This window comes from Eptatretus burgeri, chromosome 4 (assembly GCF_056783735.1).
Source record: "Eptatretus burgeri isolate ZD-2024b chromosome 4, Ebu_testis_v1, whole genome shotgun sequence".
Classification (NCBI taxonomy): Eukaryota; Metazoa; Chordata; class Myxini; order Myxiniformes; family Myxinidae; genus Eptatretus; species Eptatretus burgeri.
The window spans coordinates 84,414,953-84,435,145 of NC_140964.1; the positions used below are offsets into that span (position 1 = coordinate 84,414,953).

The 20,193-nt window shown below is 41.9% G+C and overlaps 1 protein-coding gene across 8 annotated transcripts in view; it reads left to right on the forward strand.

The window, feature by feature from the left end:
- HGSNAT (heparan-alpha-glucosaminide N-acetyltransferase) overlaps positions 1-20,193 on the forward strand; it is a 70,149-nt gene that overhangs the window by 43,127 nt on the left and 6,829 nt on the right. For 6 of the 8 annotated variants that reach the window (XM_085879094.1, XM_085879100.1, XM_085879099.1 and 3 more), the window contains 6 exons: positions 980-1,077; positions 16,000-16,115; positions 16,369-16,495; positions 16,833-16,919; positions 18,597-18,674; positions 18,849-18,919. In XM_085879094.1, coding sequence (XP_085735220.1) covers positions 980-1,077; positions 16,000-16,115; positions 16,369-16,495; positions 16,833-16,919; positions 18,597-18,674; positions 18,849-18,919 — 577 coding nt within the window. The remainder of the gene's footprint in view (positions 1-979; positions 1,078-15,999; positions 16,116-16,368; positions 16,496-16,832; positions 16,920-18,596; positions 18,675-18,848; positions 18,920-20,193) is intronic. The other 2 variants (XM_085879095.1, XM_085879101.1) reach the window with 1 other exon arrangement.

A 20,193-nucleotide genomic window follows, 5' to 3' on the forward strand; every position in this document is an offset into this window, starting at 1 on the left:
CAATAAATAGGTTTTACATTCTCTTGTACATCTACGCTTGCAGGATTGGCAGAATGGTCTCGAGGTACACACTCGCCTCGAAGATGTCCAGCACGGGTTTGAATCTCCACCCAGCTATAAACTGTCATCCCGGTGTTTCACAAGCAGGATGATTCATCACTGTGTGTGCCATCCCTCGAGTGGACGTTGAACTGGGCATCCCTTCTGCAGGCATCTCTAACAACTCCTCTGTTTCACGTTGATCGCCACCAGATGGCTCTTATAATGGCATGAAGGGTCTGTCACTTTCTTCCTCGATCTCTGTTTCTGATGCCCAAGGAATGCCTTGAAGAGGTCTCCAACCTTCTTGCAGGTGTCGCATTCAGCCTTCAAGTAAGTGCAGGTCTGGAGATGATGCTGCCCAAGACAGTGATGATGCACTTTATTTAGTCTACTTCCACAGGTGCACTTTCTACAGAAACCACCTGAAGCCGTCAGACTTTTAGAACCTGTTGCTTCTGAGCATGCTATTTTATCTTTCGCATTTGAGTGGATCTTTAGCTCAAATGCCAAACAAAGAAACCGCTCCATCAGTTGGCAAGAAAATGGAATCAGCCATCCTGTCCTCGTCGCCATTTCCATGGTACTTTCAGGACAAAGACAAACTCTTGAGTGCACACATTGGCTCCCAGGAAGCAACTGCGTGAACAACGTGGTTTACTGTACTACAATCGGAAATGTCCAGCCATGAGCATGAGATGGCGATATTAGAGGGATGGCAACCCAACTAATTTTGAGAGACAGCAGTTTGCAGGCAAGAGAGTTGGAGTGGGCGTCAATTATGCACATTGGTGTCAAAAGCGCTCAATAATTACACCATTTTTCATGCATAATAAATATTTGGCTCCATAATATTTCAGTCATAAAAATGAAATGTTTATAACTGTAACCCCCTTGCATCATATTTTCATTGTTCTTTTCATTTGTTCTTGTACTGCAGTTGATTTTATCAACCTCCGACTTCCGGGAGTGCTGCAGCGCCTCGCCATCGCTTTTTTTATTTCAGCGTTGGTCTTTTTATTGCTTCCAACTCACGTGGTATTTTCACTCTTTAACTGTTTGCACCAACACTGTGACGTCACTTTTACATGTTCATTTGTATTATACTAGTGAAGAACCCATCCTTATGGACGAGTTAATTCCCCCAGAATTGTTGTATTTTAGACTGACTTGTAATTGGCCACCTCCTACTGGGATCAGCACTCCATCATACATTTTTACGTGGAGAGATTTGGGGTCTTTCCACCACTCTGACCCCCTGGGACTATGAATTTATTTTTTTTTACTGCCTAAAACCCTCCCATGCATAGGCCGAGTACAACCAGCAGCTTTCAATTCAGACCGTCCAGTAGTTTCGGTGTGTGTAGAAGTCAAACAAACACTTTTCAAATTATAGTTTGATTGCTAATCATTTTTGTGTTTGAGTAATGATCGATAGCGTCGTATTTAGGTTAATATACATAACTTGCAAGAAGCCTCAACCCGTGAGACCTCAACCTGTCGAAAGGTTTATCTTTTACAGCACGTAGCCATGGGTTTGCATAAGTTTTTTTTTTTTTTTTCCTTGGAGTGTGGCTGTTCCACTATTGCAATGCAAGTTAAAGCAGGAATTTGTAAACAATTTTTTAGGGTACACGTGGATATACAAGGAAGTTGGACACAGGAGGAGGAGGAGGCCATTCAACTTAATAAGCCTGCACTACATCTACACCATATCAATTCAATTGAAGTTTATCAACATAAATTCACTCAGGGTGGGATGGAGGAGTGGGGATCTGAATTGTGGGACATGCACGGGTGTTTTATACACAAAAATGTTAATTAGAATTCTAAAATAATAAATTTTTTGGTGGTGGGGTGGGGGGAGGGGGACAGTTTTATTGTGAGGAATGAACCAACACAGGCAGCACATTCACCATTTGAGGAGACCCTCTCACTGCCAACACAATTATGACACGTATGCAATCACCCATCCACACATCAGATACCTACAATTCGTGCCAATACCCATGTACCCTCTATCCCAAAGCTTTGAGGTACCAATATAAAACTCATTTAAACCTATATACTCTCCTGCCACTATGATTCCATACATTAACTACTCTCTGAGTGAAAGAACCCTGCCTTACAACCTTCCTAACTCTCCTCTTCTTTGATATGATAGATGATATGATAGTCTTCCATGATAGATCGACAACAGGCTGTGGCCCCTGGTCTTGCAATCACTGTCCATTCAGCTGAAGATGTCTTCTGCACTTATTTTATTCCTTCATTATCTTAAAATATTTCTCTCAAATATCTCCCTCATAATTGCCTCCTTCCTCATGTGTAAAGTCATCTTTCCTTTAGCTGCTCCCCGTAGCTTAGTCTCGGTAGCCCCACAATTGAACTCGTCACTCTATGCTGAACCCTGGGGCAGCCATCTCCTTCCTCAGATGTGGTGACCAAAATGGTACAAAGTATTCTTGAGGAGGCCTCACTAAATACCTATACAGTGTTAGCACTACCTCTTTTGATATCGTTGTAGCCGTACAGGTTGCCCCCCGTGGCCCGGTACGAATCGCGGTGGGCCGTGCTAACTTCGGCCGCAATAGCCAGCTGGATTGCCTGTCCAAAGCCAGATCATGGGTCTATCCACTCCGATACTGTCAGTGAGCCATTCGAGTCAGCCGATGCATTGTGCTCTCGGTGCCACATGCCTGATCGCAAATTACTGGCCGAGTGAAGTCAGTGAGGCACGCATGGTCTGGTTCTATGACGTTCGTTGCCGTTCCCAATTGGTCCTTAAACGGACTTTCCTAATTGCAACAATGATCTTGACAGTTCAAATTCACCTCCAAGACCAGGTTGGTTGAATGGTATGTTGGGAAGAGAATACATACCAAAAAAAAAATAAACAAAACCTCATCCTCCACCGTTCATACGTGCCCCATGAAGTCAACGAACGATTGTGAACCATAATTATCTATCTCCTTAGCAAGCCCACATTCATTCCATGATAGATCGACAACAGATAAGAGGCAGATCGGAGAGGAAAATGCTCTTTACTGGACACAGCAGGAACTAAGGGAAATCGTCTTTTTAGCAGCTGTGGTCCACACACAGTCAGACGCTTGTGAGGAGGAGGAGTGGTGTGACTGGCTGGTTTGTGGTGTGGCTCTGGCATGCAGCCCCACAAAACCAATGAAGCTTCTCCCCTGGTTGAGTCTGAGCATCTCCTGGGCCTCTGCCCCTCAACTCACCCGTAATGTGCCGCACCCACTCCTCTTTCACTCACCATTGGCCCTGGTGGCCCGTTTGATTGGCGAGAAGACCGCCTCCCCCACCCCCTCCCTCCTCCACCAGACTTGTCATCTGGGCGGCCCTCCCCCTTTCCTTGGACGTGACCGGCAGGTGCTTTCCTGTGCAAACGAGCTCTTCAAGGCCTATTGTAACGCTTATAAAAAAAGACATGAAGGACAGATTCCAGAGGGTAGAACATTAAATGAAGGCTGAAAGGGATGGCGGTTTTTAGACACATATATTCGGGAGGGTGAACTGTGTCTGTCGAAAAATAAAACGCTGCATATCTAATATCACGATTAATTACCTCAAACTTACTCCAAGACATTAACTACAGAGATAACTAAGTTATACTAAGCAATCCATCCATCGAATTGGACCACACTCTGCGTAGAGCGTTGGTGCTGCGTAAGCAGTCCCCTTGGCTATTGGGCACAATCCTGGACGGGTCACCACTCCGACAAAGAATACCAGCAAGCTGGTACTCATTTTGCCAACCTCAGGAGGATGACAGGCTAAAGGCTAAGTCAACCCAACCTGGTAATAATTCAACAGCCGGGGGGGGGGGATCCCAAGCCCACCACCCTAACCCTTAAGCCAACACCAGGCATATTAAGCAATGTTAACCCCAAATAGTCATTTCCACAACAATATATAACTTATCCCCAAGCTAGCTATCGTGTGCAGCCTGTAGCTGCTGCTTGCTTGATTTTCTGGGGGCATGGCTGTGCCACTAATGCAGTGCCCTCTATTTACCAGTACATTGGTACTCATTTCACGAACCTCAGAAGGATGATAGGCTGAGTCAACCGCACTTGGTGTTAATGCAACAGCAAACAGGGGCTTGAACGCAAGACCCTTAGATCTTAAGCCAGCCACCTTAACCGTTAAGCCAACACGATGCTTATTATCCCCTGACAAATACACCCTAAATCCTGTTAGCTTTATCTCTCCCAACCTGGAACTGTCCTGTCTGTTTACCCCCATATATATTACCACCCCTCGATCCTTCTCCTCTGACCTGCTCCAAGAGTGCCTCTTGCATCATGTAATCTCTATTTTCATTATTCTTATCTGTCTCCATCACCTTACATTTCTGTATGCAAAATTGCATCTGCCAATATTTTGCACGATCTATGAAAGTATTAATACTTTCCTGAATCTTATCCCCCTCTCTGCTATCCACCTTACCTCCAAGCTTCATTTAATCTGAAAATGTGGAAAGCCAACTCGTAACCTCACTATTTAAATCGTTGATGTAAATGAAGAATAGTGATGGTCCCAGTACCGATCGCTGAGGTACCCCAGTACTTACATCCTCCTCGATGGACATCCTCCCACTCACAGCCACTCTTTGCTTCCTATCACCAATCCCTGAGGTACCCCACTACTTGCATCCTCCTCGATGGACATCCTCCCACTCACAGCCACTCTTTGCTTCCTATCACCAATCCCTGAGGTACCCCACTACTTGCATCCTCCTCGATGGACATCCTCCCACTCACAGCCACTCTTTGCTTCCAATCACTTAGCCAGTTTCCAATCCAGTCAGCTGCCTGATCAGCCACTCCACAAGCCCTCACCTGAGCTAACAACCTCTGATGTGGAACCTTATCAAATGCCTTCTTAAAGTCTAAAAATACAACATCCACTTCCTGTATCCACCAGACAGAAACTGCTTCATATAATTCCAACAGATTTGTTAAACATGATCTCCCCCTTGGTGAATCCATGCTGTGACTGCTTTTAATAAGCTTGTATTTATCTAAATGGTTCCCTATCGGTTCATTAAATAATGTCTCCAACACCCTCCCCACAACTACGGTCAACATAACAAATCGAGAGTTAATATATAGTCAAGATTCAAGCAAACAGGTCTATAGTTAATACAAAGTCTGTCGTCAAACTTACAGGTCTATAGTTAATATACAGTCTATAGTCAAGCTAACAGGTCTATAGTTAATATAAAGTCTGTCGTCAAACTTACAGGTCTATAGTCAAACTTACAGGTCTATAGTCAAACTTACAGGTCTATCGTTAATATACAGTCTATAGTCAAGCTTACAGGTCTATAGTTAATATATAGTCTATAGTCAAGCTAACAGGTCTAAAGTTAATATATAGTCTAAAGTCAAACTTACAGGTCTATCGTTAATATATAGTCAAGAGTCAAGTTAACAGGTCTATAGTTAATATATAGTCTATAGTCAAACTTACAGGTCTATCGTTAATATATAGTCTATAGTCAAACTTACAGGTCTATAGTTAATAACAAGTCTATAGTCAAGTTAACAGGTCTATAGTTAATATATAGTCTTCAGTCAAGCTAACAGGTCTAAAGTTAATATATAGTCTAAAGTCAAACTTACAGGTCTATCGTTAATATATAGTCTATAGTCAAACTTACAGGTCTATAGTTAATATACAGTCTATGGTCAAGTTCACAGGTCTATAGTTAATATATAGTCTGTCGTCAAGTTAACAGGTCGAGGTTAATATATAGTCTATAGTCAAGTTAACAGGTCTATAGTTAATATATAGTCGAAAGTCAAGCTCACAGGTCTAAAGTTAATATACAGTCTATGGTCAAGTTAACAGGTCTATAGTTAATATACAGTCTATAGTCAAGCTAACAGGTCTATAGTTAATATAAAGTCTGTCGTCAAACTTACAGGTCTATAGTTAATATATAGTCTATAGTCAAGTTAACAGGTCTATAGTTAATATATAGTATATAGTTTTCAGTCAAGTGAACAGGTCTATAGTTAATATACAGTGTATAGTCAAGTTCACAGGTCTATAGTTAATATATAGTCTATAGTCAAGCTCACAGGTCTATAGTTAATATATAGTCTGTCGTCGAGTTAACAGGTCGAGGTTAATATATAGTCTATAGTCAAGCTCACAGGTCTAAAGTTAACATACAGTCTATGGTCAAGTTAACAGGTCTATAGTTAATATACAGTCTATAGTCAAGCTAACAGGTCTATAGTTAATATAAAGTCTATCGTCAAACTTACAGGTCTATAGTTAATATATAGTCTATTGTCAAGTTAACAGGTCTATAGTTAATATATAGTCTATAGTCAAGCTCACAGGTCTATAGTTAATATAAAGTCTGTCGTCAAACTTACAGGTCTATAGTTAATATATAGTCGGTCGTCAAGTTAACAGGTCTATAGTTAATATATAGTCCATAGTCAATTTCTAGTCTTCAGTCATGTTAACAGGTCTATAGTTAATATACAGTCTATAGTCAAGCTAACAGGTCGAAAGTTAATATATAGTCTATAGTCAAGTGAACAGGTCTACAGTTAATATATTGTCGAGACTCTATAGTCAAGCTCACAGGTCTATAGTTAATATACAGTCTATGGTCAAGTTCACAGGTCCAGAGTAGATATATTGTCTATCGTCAAGCTCACAGGTCTATAGTTAATATATAGTCTGTCGTCGAGTTTAATATATCGTCTATACTCAAGTTAACAGGTCAATAGTTAATATATAGTCGATAGTCAAGCTCACAGGTCTAAAGTTAATATACAGTCTATGGTCAAGTTAATCGGTCTATAGTTAATATATAGTCTATAGTCAAGCTAACGGATCTATAGTTAATATAAAGTCTGTCGTCAAACTTACAGGTCTATAGTTAATATATCGTCTGTCATCAAGTTAACAGGTCTATAGTTAATATATAGTCTATAGTCAAGTTAACAGGTCTCGAGTTAACAGGTCTATAGTTAATATATAGTCTAAAGTCAAGCTCACAGGTCTATAGTTAATATAAAGTCTGTCGTCAAACTTACAGGTCTATAGTTAATATATAGTCCAAAGTCAAGTTAACAGGTCTATAGTTAATACATAGTCGATAGTCAAGTGAACAGGTCTACAGTTAATATACAGTCTATGGTCAAGTTAACAGGTCTATAGTTAATATATAGTCTGTAGTCAAGCTCACAGGTCTATAGTTAATCTACAGTCTATGGTCAAGTTCACAGGTCTGTAGTTAATATATAGTCTGTCGTCGAGGTTAATATATAGTCTATAGTCAAGTTAACAGATCTATAGTTAATATATAGTCTATAGTCAAGCTCACAGGTCTAAAGTTAATATACAGTCTATGTTCAAGTTAACAGGTCTATCGTTAATATATAGTCTATAGTCAAGCTCACAGGTCTATAGTTAATATACAGTCTATGGTCAAGTTCACAGGTCCAGAGTTAATATATAGTCTATAGTCAAGCTCAAAGGTCTATAGTTAATATACAGTCTATGGTCAAGCTCACAGGTCTATAGTTAATATATAGTCTGTCGTCGAGTTAACAGTTCGAGGTTAATATATAGTCTATAGTCAAGTTAACAGGTCTATAGTTAATATATAGTCGATAGTCAAGCTAACAGGTCTCTCGTTAATATAAAGTCTGTCGTCAAACTTACAGGTCTATAGTTAATATATAGTCTAAAGTCAAGTTAACATGTCTATAGTTAAGATATAGTCTATAGTTAAACTTACAGGTCTAGAGTTAATATATAGTCTTCAGTCAAGCTCACAGGTCTATAGTTAATATACAGTCTCTGGTCAAGTTCACAGGTCTATAGTTAATATATAGTCTATAGTCAAGCTCACAGGTCTATAGTTAATATATAGTCTGTCGTCGAGTTAACAGGTCGAGGTTAATATATATAGTCTGCAGTCAAGTTAACAGGTCTATAGTTAATATGTAGTCGAGAGTTAATATACAGTCGATGGTCAAGTTCACAGGTCTATAGTTAATATATAGTCTATAGTCAAGCTAACAGGTCTATAGTTAATCTACAGTCTATGGTCAAGTTCACAGGTCTATAGTTAATATATAGTCGATAGTCAAGCTCACAGGTCTATAGTTAATATATAGTCTGTCGTCGAGTTAACAGGTCGAGGTTAATATATAGTCTATAGTCAAGTTAACAGATCTATAGTTAATATATAGTCTATAGTCAAGCTCACAGGTCTAAAGTTAATATACAGTCTATGGTCAAGTTAACAGGTCTATCGTTAATATATAGTCAAAGTCAAGCTCACAGGTCTATAGTTAATATACAGTCTATGGTCAAGTTCACAGGTCCAGAGTTAATATATTGTTACGGATTCGCGCCCGCCGGCGTGCGACGGCCACGTAACTCGAATCGCGGCACGTCGCCCACCGGACGGACAATCCAGTCGTGACCCTCTCGGACTAACGCCGGGAACCAGTCACGGGTGGACCTTTCGGTCTCACCGCGATCGAGCCAATCAGCCCCCGCGTGGGATAGGGTTGCTCGCCAAATTCGACCTACCTAAGTACCCACGCGGAGGGTAGACCGGGCGATCGCACCTCGCCGCAGGTCGACTTCGGACACGGGCCACTTAAGCGACCCGTTCCGTACTATCGGGATAACCGAGCGGTGTTATCGTCGACCTCGACGGTTCGATTAATTATCGGGCGTATTCAGCCCACTACCAACCCTTTACGTGAAGCAAGATGAGGATTCAATGAAAGAAATGACGAAGCGAAGCGGGAAACAGTTCAACACAAAGCACATTTATTCGCGATGAACGGAAAGCACACATATTCAATTCCACCAAAAGCACACAGAAAAGAAAAACACAATTCAATTTACACAAAAAGCAAATGCGACAATGCAGATCTAATACCGATTACACGAGCACACGGCAACACTTACACAATTTTACTTCACAGACGGCGCCGACAACACATACCCAAAACCAAGGAAAGAATACCCTCAAGGATGAGGCGGGCCTGAGGCCGAGACCGGGTCGGGCCTACCCGTCTGGTGATGAGACGCGGAGCGGCGATGGTACCTCAACTCCGCGGGCCTCGCGGGCAGTGTCTGGTAGGGGGTGGGAAAGGGGCCCCCTTGGTCGCACTATCTCAGCGCGGGGGGAAACAGGAGGGGGGTTGCTGATGCTCGGGGTATAGAGGATTTTTATTGCCTCGCAACGAGCGTCTCCACCTCGGCCAGGTCGCGCTGTCGGCCTCCCTGGGGTGCAGCTCCCTGCACGACGCGAGCACCCCCTCGTCTGCCCTCGCCGCCTCTCCACAGCTCCGTCCCCTCCGCTCCGACTCCAACGCACACGACGACCAGCTCCTTCTTGCCAACTCCACCGCCCGCGAAGTCTTAACTCTCTGTTCCCTCTCGACTCTACTACTCACTGGACTGACGAACACGGTCGCTTATATCAGCCCGGTGGCTTCGCCCTCTCATCTTTGACCCCCTCCCTTCGACCTTTCACCTCGCTCCCCATTGGCCCGAGAAAAAGTGGGCGTGAATGCTTTTTGATCCATAAATTTGCATATATCGATCGCCCTCCAACGCCCTGGGGGCGGGGCCAATTCGCCCCTCGCTCACCGATTGGACGGCAAAAAGTGGGCGTGTGTCGTTTTTGATCCGTTTTTGAAGCACAAAATCCGTGATTTTGTACACGCTGTTCGGCGCGCGCTCTGCACGAGTCCAACACCGGTACCCACAAGCGGCGCAAGAACGGTGGCGATGCGACGGTTGCGAGGTGTGACGTGAAGGTCGTGGCGGTTGTGGTGAAGCGGCGTTGTGGTTGGTGGTTGATGTTGTGACTCGTGGTGGTAACAATGGCGGTTGGTCCAAAATAAAGATAGTAAAAGAAAAACGGCTATCCTGAAGAGTCGCAGCACGCATAAATGACATGTATTCCCACTAGACAACGGGTTTGGGCCTAACTACACATGTACTTACCGAGATATCTCACCTAAGGGACCTGAATGGTGGTTTGCGAATTTGGTAACCACAACAATATAGTCAAGCTCACAGGTCTATAGTTAATATATAGTCTGTCGTCGAGTTAACAGGTCGAGGTTAATATATAGTCTATAGTCAAGTTAACAGGTCTGTAGTTAATATATAGTCGATAGTCAAGCTAACAGGTCTCTAGTTAATATAAAGTCTGTCGTCAAACTTACAGGTCTATAGTTAATATATAGTCTAAAGTCAAGTTAACATGTCTATAGTTAAGATATAGTCTATAGTTAAACTTACAGGTCGAGAGTTAATATATAGTCTTCAGTCAAGCTCACAGGTCTATAGTTAATATACAGTCTCTGGTCAAGTTCACAGGTCTATAGTTAATATATAGTCTATAGTCAAGCTCACAGGTCTATAGTTAATATATAGTCTGTCGTCGAGTTAACAGGTCGAGGTTAATATATAGTCTATAGTCAAGTCAACAGGTCTATAGTTAATATGTAGTCGATAGTTAATATACAGTCGATGGTCAAGTTCACACGTCTATAGTTAATATATAGTCTATAGTCAAGCTAACAGGTCTATAGTTAATATAAAGTCTGTCGTCAAACTTACAGGTCTATAGTTAATATATAGTCGAAAGTCAAGTTAACACGTCTATAGTTAATATATAGTCTATGGTCAAACTTACAGGTCTAGAGTTAATATATAGTCTTCAGTCAAGTTAACAGGTCTATAGTTAATATATAGTCTATAGTCAAGCTAACAGGTCTAAAGTTAATATATAGTCGATAGTCAAGTGAACAGGTCTACAGTTAATATATAGTCTATAGTCAAGCTCACAGGTCTGTAGTTAATATACAGTCTATGGTCAAGTAAACAGGTCTATAGTTAATATATAGTCTATCATCAAACTTACAGGTCTAAAGTTAATATATCGTCGATCGTCAAGTGAACAGGTCTACAGTTAATATATCGTCTATAGTCAAGGTCACAGGTCTATAGTTAATATACAGTCTATGGTCAAGTTAACAGGTCTATAGTTAATATATAGTCTATAGTCAAGCTCACAGGTCTATAATTAATATATAGTCTGAAGTCGAGTTAACAGGTCGAGGTTAATCTATAGTCAATAGTCAAGTTAACAGGTCTATCGTTAATATACAGTCAAGAGTCAAGCTAACAGGTCTATAGTTAATATATAGTCGATAGTCAAGCTCACAGGTCTGAAGTTAATATACAGTCTATGGTCAAGTAAACAGGTCTATAGTTAATATATAGTCTATCATCAAACTTACAGGTCTAAAGTTAATATATCGTCGATCGTCAAGTGAACAGGTCTACAGTTAATATATCGTCTATAGTCAAGGTCACAGGTCTATAGTTAATATACAGTCTATGGTCAAGTTAACAGGTCTATAGTTAATATATAGTCTATAGTCAAGCTAACAGGTCTAAAGTTAATATATCGTCGATAGTTAAGTGAACAGGTCTACAGTTAATATATAGTCTAGAGTCAAGCTCACAGGTCTATAGTTAATATAGTCTATGGTCAAGTTAACAGGTCTATAGTTAATATATAGTCTATAGTCAAGCTCACAGGTCTATAATTAATATATAGTCTGAAGTCGAGTTAACAGGTCGAGGTTAATCTATAGTCAATAGTCAAGTTAACAGGTCTATCGTTAATATACAGTCAAGAGTCAAGCTAACAGGTCTATAGTTAATATATAGTCGATAGTCAAGCTCACAGGTCTGAAGTTAATATACAGTCTATGGTCAAGTTAACAGGTCTATAGTTAATATACAGTCGATAATCAAGTTAACAGGTCTTTAGTTAATATATAGTCTGTAGTCGAGTTAATAGGTTGAGGTTAATTTTGTTACGACTGTGGAAATTCGCAGAACCCCATATAGGTCCTCAGTTCAGTTATGCCGATAAGTCCGTGTTCAGTTAGATTTCCCCACCGTTGTTTAATGGGAATTATTCGTGTCACCCGGGCTCTGATCTTTGAGTTAGCCGTTTTTCTTTACTATCGTTATTTTGGACCAACCACAACGCCAACGACCAACCACCTTCTCCACTACGCCACGCACCAACCACTTTCTCCACGCCACCCACCAACCACCTTCACCACGCCACCCACCAACCACCTTCACCACGCCACCCACCAACCACCTTCTCCACGCCACCCACCAACCACCTTCTCCACGCCACCCACCAACCACCTTCTCCACGCCACCCACCAACCACCTTCTCCACGCCACCCACCAACCACCTTCTCCACGCCCCCCACCAACCACCTTCTCCACACCACCCACCAACCACCTTCTCCACGCCACCCACCAACCACCACGTCAACCACCAACCACCCTCTCCACACCGCCTTCATAACGACGACATCTTTCCACCATCTCCTAAACCGCATCTCCCCCACCCGAATCACATCACCTCACCTTCATCCCCGAAGCGACGCCATCTTTGCACCAGCCGCGGCAAGTCGCCAGCGAACTGCGTCGCTGCAAACAGACCCGGGGGTTTCTTTGTTGGCGCCAGCGACGGTGATTTCACACACGTCCGCTCTGTGAAAGCTTCGCCTCAGAATTCGGATAACAGTAGAAAAATGGGCGGGGCCTGTGGGGGTCAGAGGTTGGAGGGCGTAGATCAGATCTCGTCTCACCAGCCCTATAAAAGGCAGCGCAGAGCGCCAGCGACACCAGTCTGGAGGCGGTCGGTGGAGTCAGTCGCTGAAGTCTGGAGTCGAGAGAACACAGGCGGGGGTGAAGTCCAGGGGAGCGGAGGACACGCGAGATGGAGAGCGTGGCTGAGCCTGCTGTGCCGCGCAGACCTGTGCGTTCGTGTGGGGAGAGCCGGAGAGAGCTCGCCAGCCAGCGCCAAACGGTCTGAGGTGATCGGGCTTCGGGACAGTCTGAGCGTCGCTGAGGAATGGACGGGTTATTACAAAGAGCATCAACTTTGAAAGAGCATCAAAACCCGTTCATTCCTCTCAGCGAGTCGCCGGTTGAGGCCCGACTCACCCGGCCGCTTGACAAGGCTTGGGTGCAACCGCGGTTGCGCTAGCTGCCGTGGGAAAGGAGCATCGCAGGTCGCCCCATCGAGGCACCACGAGGGTGGAGGTAACCTGCAACGGTCTCGTGGAACTCCTTCGGTCCGCCAAGCTCCACGTAATAAAGGCCTACGGGCCCAGTCTGACCCCCTTGTCTTTGAGGGGGTCTTTTCCTTGCTTTTATTTGTGTGAATGTTGTGGCGCCGTGTCCCGCAAGTAGAACTGTGGAAGTGCTTGTGAATAATAATAATAGATGGTTGTAGTGCTTTGCCTTGTTCGTGTCTTGTCCCTTCCCGCCAATTCCATTGCTTTTCTGCAATGGAACATGCATACGTGCATGTTGGTGTTTTGATTCCATACCTGCGTGCGTGATTGTATATATATATATATATATATATATAAAAATATATATATATATATATATATATATATATATATATATATAAAAATATATATATATATATATATATATATATATATGTCGTTTTATAAATAAATGTCCTTGTGTGAATGTTAACCCGTTCGTCGTGTCCTCTTTCCCCATTGAACCGCCGTATTGCTCTCGGAATAATAGCGGGCTTTTTAATAGGCGATAAAAGAATTGGGTCCAACGAGGCCTGGCGATAATACACCGCTCGGTTATCCCAGAACGGAACGAACCGCTTAAAAGCGGTTCGTGTCCAAGCAGGCCTTCGTTGAGGTACGGTCTCTCCGTAGTCTGCCCGCGATACTTAGGCATCTCGATAATTCAGCGATTGACCCTGTCGCGCACGGGTAGAGTGTTGACGAGGCCATGGTGTGCGCTTGGAGCACACCCGTGACTGGTTTTCGGTGTTGTTCCGGAAAGTCGCGACTGAATTGTCCGTCCGATGGGCGAGACGGCCGCCATTGGCTAAAGCGGCTGTTCGCGCATGCCGGCGGGCAGGAATCCGTAACAATACATAGTCTATAGTCAAGTTAACAGGTCTACAGTTAATATACAGTCTATGGTCAAGTTAACAGGTCTGGAGTTAATATATAGTCCATAGTCAAGTTAACAGGTCTATAGTTAATATATTGTCTGTCGTCAAGTTAACAGGTCTATAGTCAATATATAGTCTGTAGTCAAGTTAACAGGTCAATAGTTAATATATAGTCTGTAGTCAAGTTAACAGGTAAATAGTTAATATATAGTCTGTAGTCAAGTTAACAGGTCTATAGTTAATATATCGTCTGTAGTCAAGTTAACAGGTCTATAGTTAATATATAGTCAACATAACAGGTGTCGAGTTAATATATCTACAGTCAAGTTAACAGGTCTATAGTTAATATAGTCAAGTTAACAGGTCTATAGTTAATATATCTACAGTCAAGCTAACAGGTCTATAGTTAATATATAGTGCACAGTCAGGTTAACAGGTCCATAGTTAATATATAGTGCACAGTCAAGTTAACAGGTCTATAGTTAATATATAGTGCACAGTCAGGTTAACAGGTCTATAGTTAATATATAGTGCACAGTCAGGTTAACAGGTCTATAGTTAATATATAATGCACAGTCAGGTTAACAGGTCCATAGTTAATATATAGTGCACAGTCAAGTTAACAGGTCTATAGTTAATATATCTACAGTCAAGCTAACAGGTCTATAGTTAATATATAGTGCACAGTCAGGTTAACAGGTCCATAGTTAATATATCGACAGTCAAGCTAACAGGTCTTTAGTTAATATACAGTCTATGGTCAAGTTAACAGGTCTATAGTTAATATATCTACAGTCAAGCTAACAGGTCTATAGTTAATATATAGTGCAGTCAGGTTAACAGGTCTATAGTTAATATATCGACAGTCAAGCTAATAGGTAATAGTTAATATACAGTCTACAGTCAAATCAACAGGTCTATAGTTAATATATCTACAGTCAAGCTCACAGGTCTATAGTTAATATATCTCCAGTCAAGCTGACAGGTCTTTAGTTAATATAGTCTATGCTCAAGTTAACAGGTCTATAGTTAATATATAGTCGAGAGTCAAGTTAACAGGTCCATAGTTAATATATAGTGCACAGTCAAGTTAACAGGTCTATAGTTAATATATCTACAGTCAAGCTAACAGGTCTATAGTTAATATATAGTGCACAGTCAGGTTAACAGGTCCATAGTTAATATATCGACAGTCAAGCTAACAGGTCTTTAGTTAATATACAGTCTATGGTCAAGTTAACAGGTCTATAGTTAATGTAGAGTCTTTAGTCAAGTTAACAGTTCCCCAATTCTTCTCTGGATCTTTTATTAAATAACGGTCACACTTGCTGTTCTCCAATCCTCTGGTACCTGTCCTGACTCCAACGAGCTGTTAAAGTCATTAGTTAACATCTCGCTTGTCTGCTCAACCACCTCCCTCAATACTCTTGGTGGGCCCTGGAGCTTTGGTTTCTCTTAGCTTTCCGAGCTGTTTCTTTACTGCCTCCACTCTTCCCTGGAACTCCTCCCAAAGCCGTTCCTCACCTCCCATATAGATTATCTCAGCGATTGCCCATTCCCCTGACTGTTCTAATGTAAATGTTGAAGCAAAATCAGTATTTAATGAGCCTGCTATCTCACTTTCATTAACCAACCACTCTCCCTGTGCTATTCCCAAATGAACCCCCATACTTGTCTTAACTTGCTCTTTCCTCCTTTTCATGGAGTTCAATCATACTCCATATATAAGGGGATAGCATGGGAAAAAAATGGCCACCCATTCAAATGTGTACAAAATGAAACTTATACTCACTTTCACTCACCTGGATTAGTGTGCTTGATGTCACTCTCCAGCTTGTGTTTGCTGTCCATTTCCAACTGTTCCTGTCCTTTTTTTTTTTTTCTCTCATCAGGACAATGGCAGGAGGGCTTATTATCCAGAGATCATCATTATTCTCACTTTGCTCACATTATGCTCAATATGGCTCAGCATCACGTTTCTGATCACTTTGCCATATGGATGTCCCACGTGAGACTCTCTCTTCTCTTTTTACAAGAAGTCTTCTTTTTTTTTTTTCTATTCTCTCACAAACGTTTTCATTCATTATATTTATACTCACACCTTTGTCTTGAAATTTGGTATTATCTTCTTTCACCTAAACAAGCTATTTTGAATGAATAAGGCCATTGATGACCGTCAGGCAGTTATTACAGTCTGGTAAGTGAAAGATTCATGCTTTAGCGATGCCACGTGACATGCAGATGTTTTTCTTCCTCCCCAGTGGCTACCTTGGTCCAGGTGGGATTGGAGATTGGGGTTTGTACCCAAATTGCACTGGAGGAGCAGCAGGGTTAATAGACCAACTTATCATCGGACCCTCTCATCTTTACCAGCACCCAACTTCCACGGTATTCCAAACTGAAATCCTTTGGCAGTTTTCTTGGTGATTTAATATCAGCTTCAGCTATCTTTCTTCTTTTTTCGATTGACTCTTAAGTTACATTGTAATGCTTTGTTTTTATACTGATTTGTTATCTCCAAAACCTGTAATAACTTCCTGCAATGCTTACAGTAATCCATCACATTGAAACATTCCTTTTTATTAATTGCTCAATGACATGTAGTTCCATACTTTCCATTCTTATGCCTTTGCAATCCTGAGTGTTCCCGCCATCACTTCTGTTTTACCGTTTCCTTCATCCACTTCACCCTTTCCTGCTGCTCTTCTCCCCCCCCTGTCCCCAGACTACCTACCTGACCTCTGTGCCCTATGATCCAGAGGGAATTCTGGGGATATTAACTTGCACAGCTCTTGCTCTGATTGGTCTTCAGGTGGGTGTGATCGAATTCTTCCCATTCTACCGAACGATGCTATTTCATCAAAGGAAATGTACATTTTTCTTTAGCTCTTGTTTTGGCATCCATCTCACAGTGACATGATAACCACAAGGCCAACCTGTTCGAAACAAAAAGACCAACAGGCATGAAGATGTGACAGGAATGCTTCTTCTGTGGGCCCAAAGAGTAATATGAGGAAAAAAAAAAAAACCCCAAAAGGTTGCGTGAACATTTAACAAGAACACCATCTCCTTGAAAATTACTGTTTACATTTCACAAGAAAACATTAATTTATGTGTTTTGTCATTGACCATTTTTCCAGTGGCAAGGGGAGTGAGACAGGTTCTGCACAAAGGTGTTTACTATTCATCGTTTTCACCATCCAGATAGGATGGTGCAAATGGAAAGCACTTACCTTTGAGCGGTCTCCTCTGGGTTTTATTATCAGCCCAACTGTCGTCTTGGTGCTTCGCATCAGATCATCATCCTGCTGAAATATGAATCTCTTACCCAGGTTCAGATTCATTGCTGACTCGAGCAGCTTTTCATCAAGGATGCTCCTGTACCTTGCACCGTCCATTGTCCCTTCTATCCCAACAAGCTTGTCAGTCCCTGCTGATGAAAAGTAGCCCAATAACATGATGCTTCCACCACCATGTTTCACAGTGGGGATGGTGTTGACTGGGTGATGTGCATTGTTAGGTTTGCAATAGACATAACGTTTTGAATTTACAGCAAAAAGTTCAATTTTTGTCTTGTTTGACCACAAAACTTTTCTCCACATGCCTTCAATACCATTAAGATGATTTCTCACAAACTCCATACGAGCTTTTAGATGTGTTTTTTTCAGTAATGGCTTCTTTCTTGCCACACGTCCATGGAGGCCAGCTTTGTGAAGGGAATGGGACTGTTGATTGATGAACACTGACCCTATCTCAGGCAGAGAGCCTTGCAGATCTTTCAAAGTCGTTGTTGGGTTTACAGTGACATCCCGAACCAGTTTCCTACTTGCCCGGATGGGTTTGGATGGCCGATCTGATCTGGGTAGAGTCTGGGTGGTATGATACGTCTTCCACTTCTTAATAATGGATTTCACCAAACTCAAAGGGATAATGAGTGACTTCGAAATCTTATTATAACCCTCTCATGAACAGTGCTTCTCCACCACTTTATCTCTGTCTTCTTTGGAAAGATCCTTGGTCTTCATGTTTGCCTTGTTGGTTGACCAAGTGAGTTGCACTTAAACTCCTTAAATAAGAGGGGAGCTTAATTTTTCATTAAACCACCGATTACATACAGTTGAAACCTATTACACTTCTTTTGTAACCTTTCAAATAAATAATTTGCTCCTGAAGTGATTTAGGGTTAATTCGGCAAAGAGTTTGATTACTTATACAACTGAGAATCAGACGATTTTCTCTGTTAATCAAATGTATTCACATTTTCTGTGTTAATCAAATGTATTCACATTTTATCTGCATTTTTAGCTTTCTCATTTTGGAGTAGTTTGTGAAGATTCCATATATTAAGTTTGATTTAAAATCATCGTGAAATAAGCTCAGGTGGCATCAAAATGTGAAAACTTTGGAGGGTGGCGAATAGTCTTGCAGGCCCCCCGTGTCTTAATTTATCATTATTTTCCCCCTAACATTCCATAATTCAACTCTACAGGCTGGTAGATGGTTGATCTCCCTTCAAGGCAACATCAAACATATTCTCATGAGGTTCCTGTTCTCTGCTATTGCACTGGTAAGGTTTGGAGAAAATTGTGTGAGTACCAAGGCCTGTGATCAGGGGAGATTGTGGGAACAGAATCATATTCGAATGTTTGATTTGTCTTTCTCTAAGCCCTCTTTTACTTCCTCATTCCTTTCCTTTGCCATCTTTTCTCTCTCCCACCTCAAATGCTCCATCATTTTCCAGGCCACCCTCGCTGCGGCTCTAAGCAAGTGTTCCAGAGATGGAGGCTTCATTCCCATAAACAAGAACCTCTGGTAATTCTAAGAGTACTCTAATCATATCGAGAATAAAGTTCACTTTATAGTTTAACCAAATAAGTCCCTCCCGGACCGTTTTACTTTTCCTTTCCAGATAGTGAGCTCTTGCGGGCTAACTGACAGATTGACAGTTTACTCATTAACAGTAGGGATGAAAAGTCGGGTTGTTTTTCCTTTCTCTACTTATTCTTCTTTCATATGTAGCACATGGCTACAGGTTTGCCTCATTTTTGCTGGGAGCAGCACAACCATGCCATTGATGCAGTGCCCCCTGTAGGTTAGAGCAGGACTTTTAATTCCTTCAGCAATAACTCAAGTCTTCGCAAAGGACAAGATGAGATAATTAACATCCACCAACTAATTCTGGCAGACGGGACACTTACTTAAACGTTCATCGGAGAGACAGCACACACACACACACACATCGATTCCTCGCCCTGTCTGCGAAACACCAGGATGACAGTTTAATAGCCGGGTCGACATTTGAATCCAGGCTAAGACGCTTCAGATGCAAGTAGGCACACCTCTACGTTATCCTGTTTTTCCCTACAGGAATGTGTGGTGGGGATGCAAATGGAATGCAAACGTAGGGTAGCAGCACGAGGAAAGATTATGACTTGTGCAAGATATATAATGTCCAGTGTGCCTGACAAAATGATTGTTACCCTGCGCACGCAAAGCAAAAAGGAGTTTTGCAATTGGTTCACTTTGTTGTTCTATCTACAAACAGTTTATGATCAAGGAACAACTTGATTTCAATTGAATGTTATATTTTGAACATGCATCAGAAAACGAACCTGTAATTTAGCAGTACTTTAGCTCTGAATTTGTCCCGATCGTGCATGTGTGGAGAGGCGTGAGATTAAAAAATATATATATTCCTCTGTCTGACATTCAAACAAAATTGAAAATCATTCCAAACAGGAAACCTACTGTTTTAGCGACGTCATAAAGGACACAAACAACAGGCATGAAGAACTAAATGTAACGTGTTAGATGAGGTGGTGTAAAAGACGCTGCAGGCAGGCTAACTGTGCGACATTTGTGGTGTTGTATAAAATTCCATGACTTTCCCCCTCAACTCCATGAGTTTGTGGCCTTAATGTGAAGACTCTTCGTACACCCTGTGATAAAATGATTGTTCATGGCAGTTCGAAGTGCTTTCTGCTTTTACTGGTATGAAAACTGGTTGACTGAGGCCTTGTTTCTCCACCGTTTCCACATCTGCAGGTTGCCTATTCTGTCCCACTGGATAATAGGGCCAGAGGAGG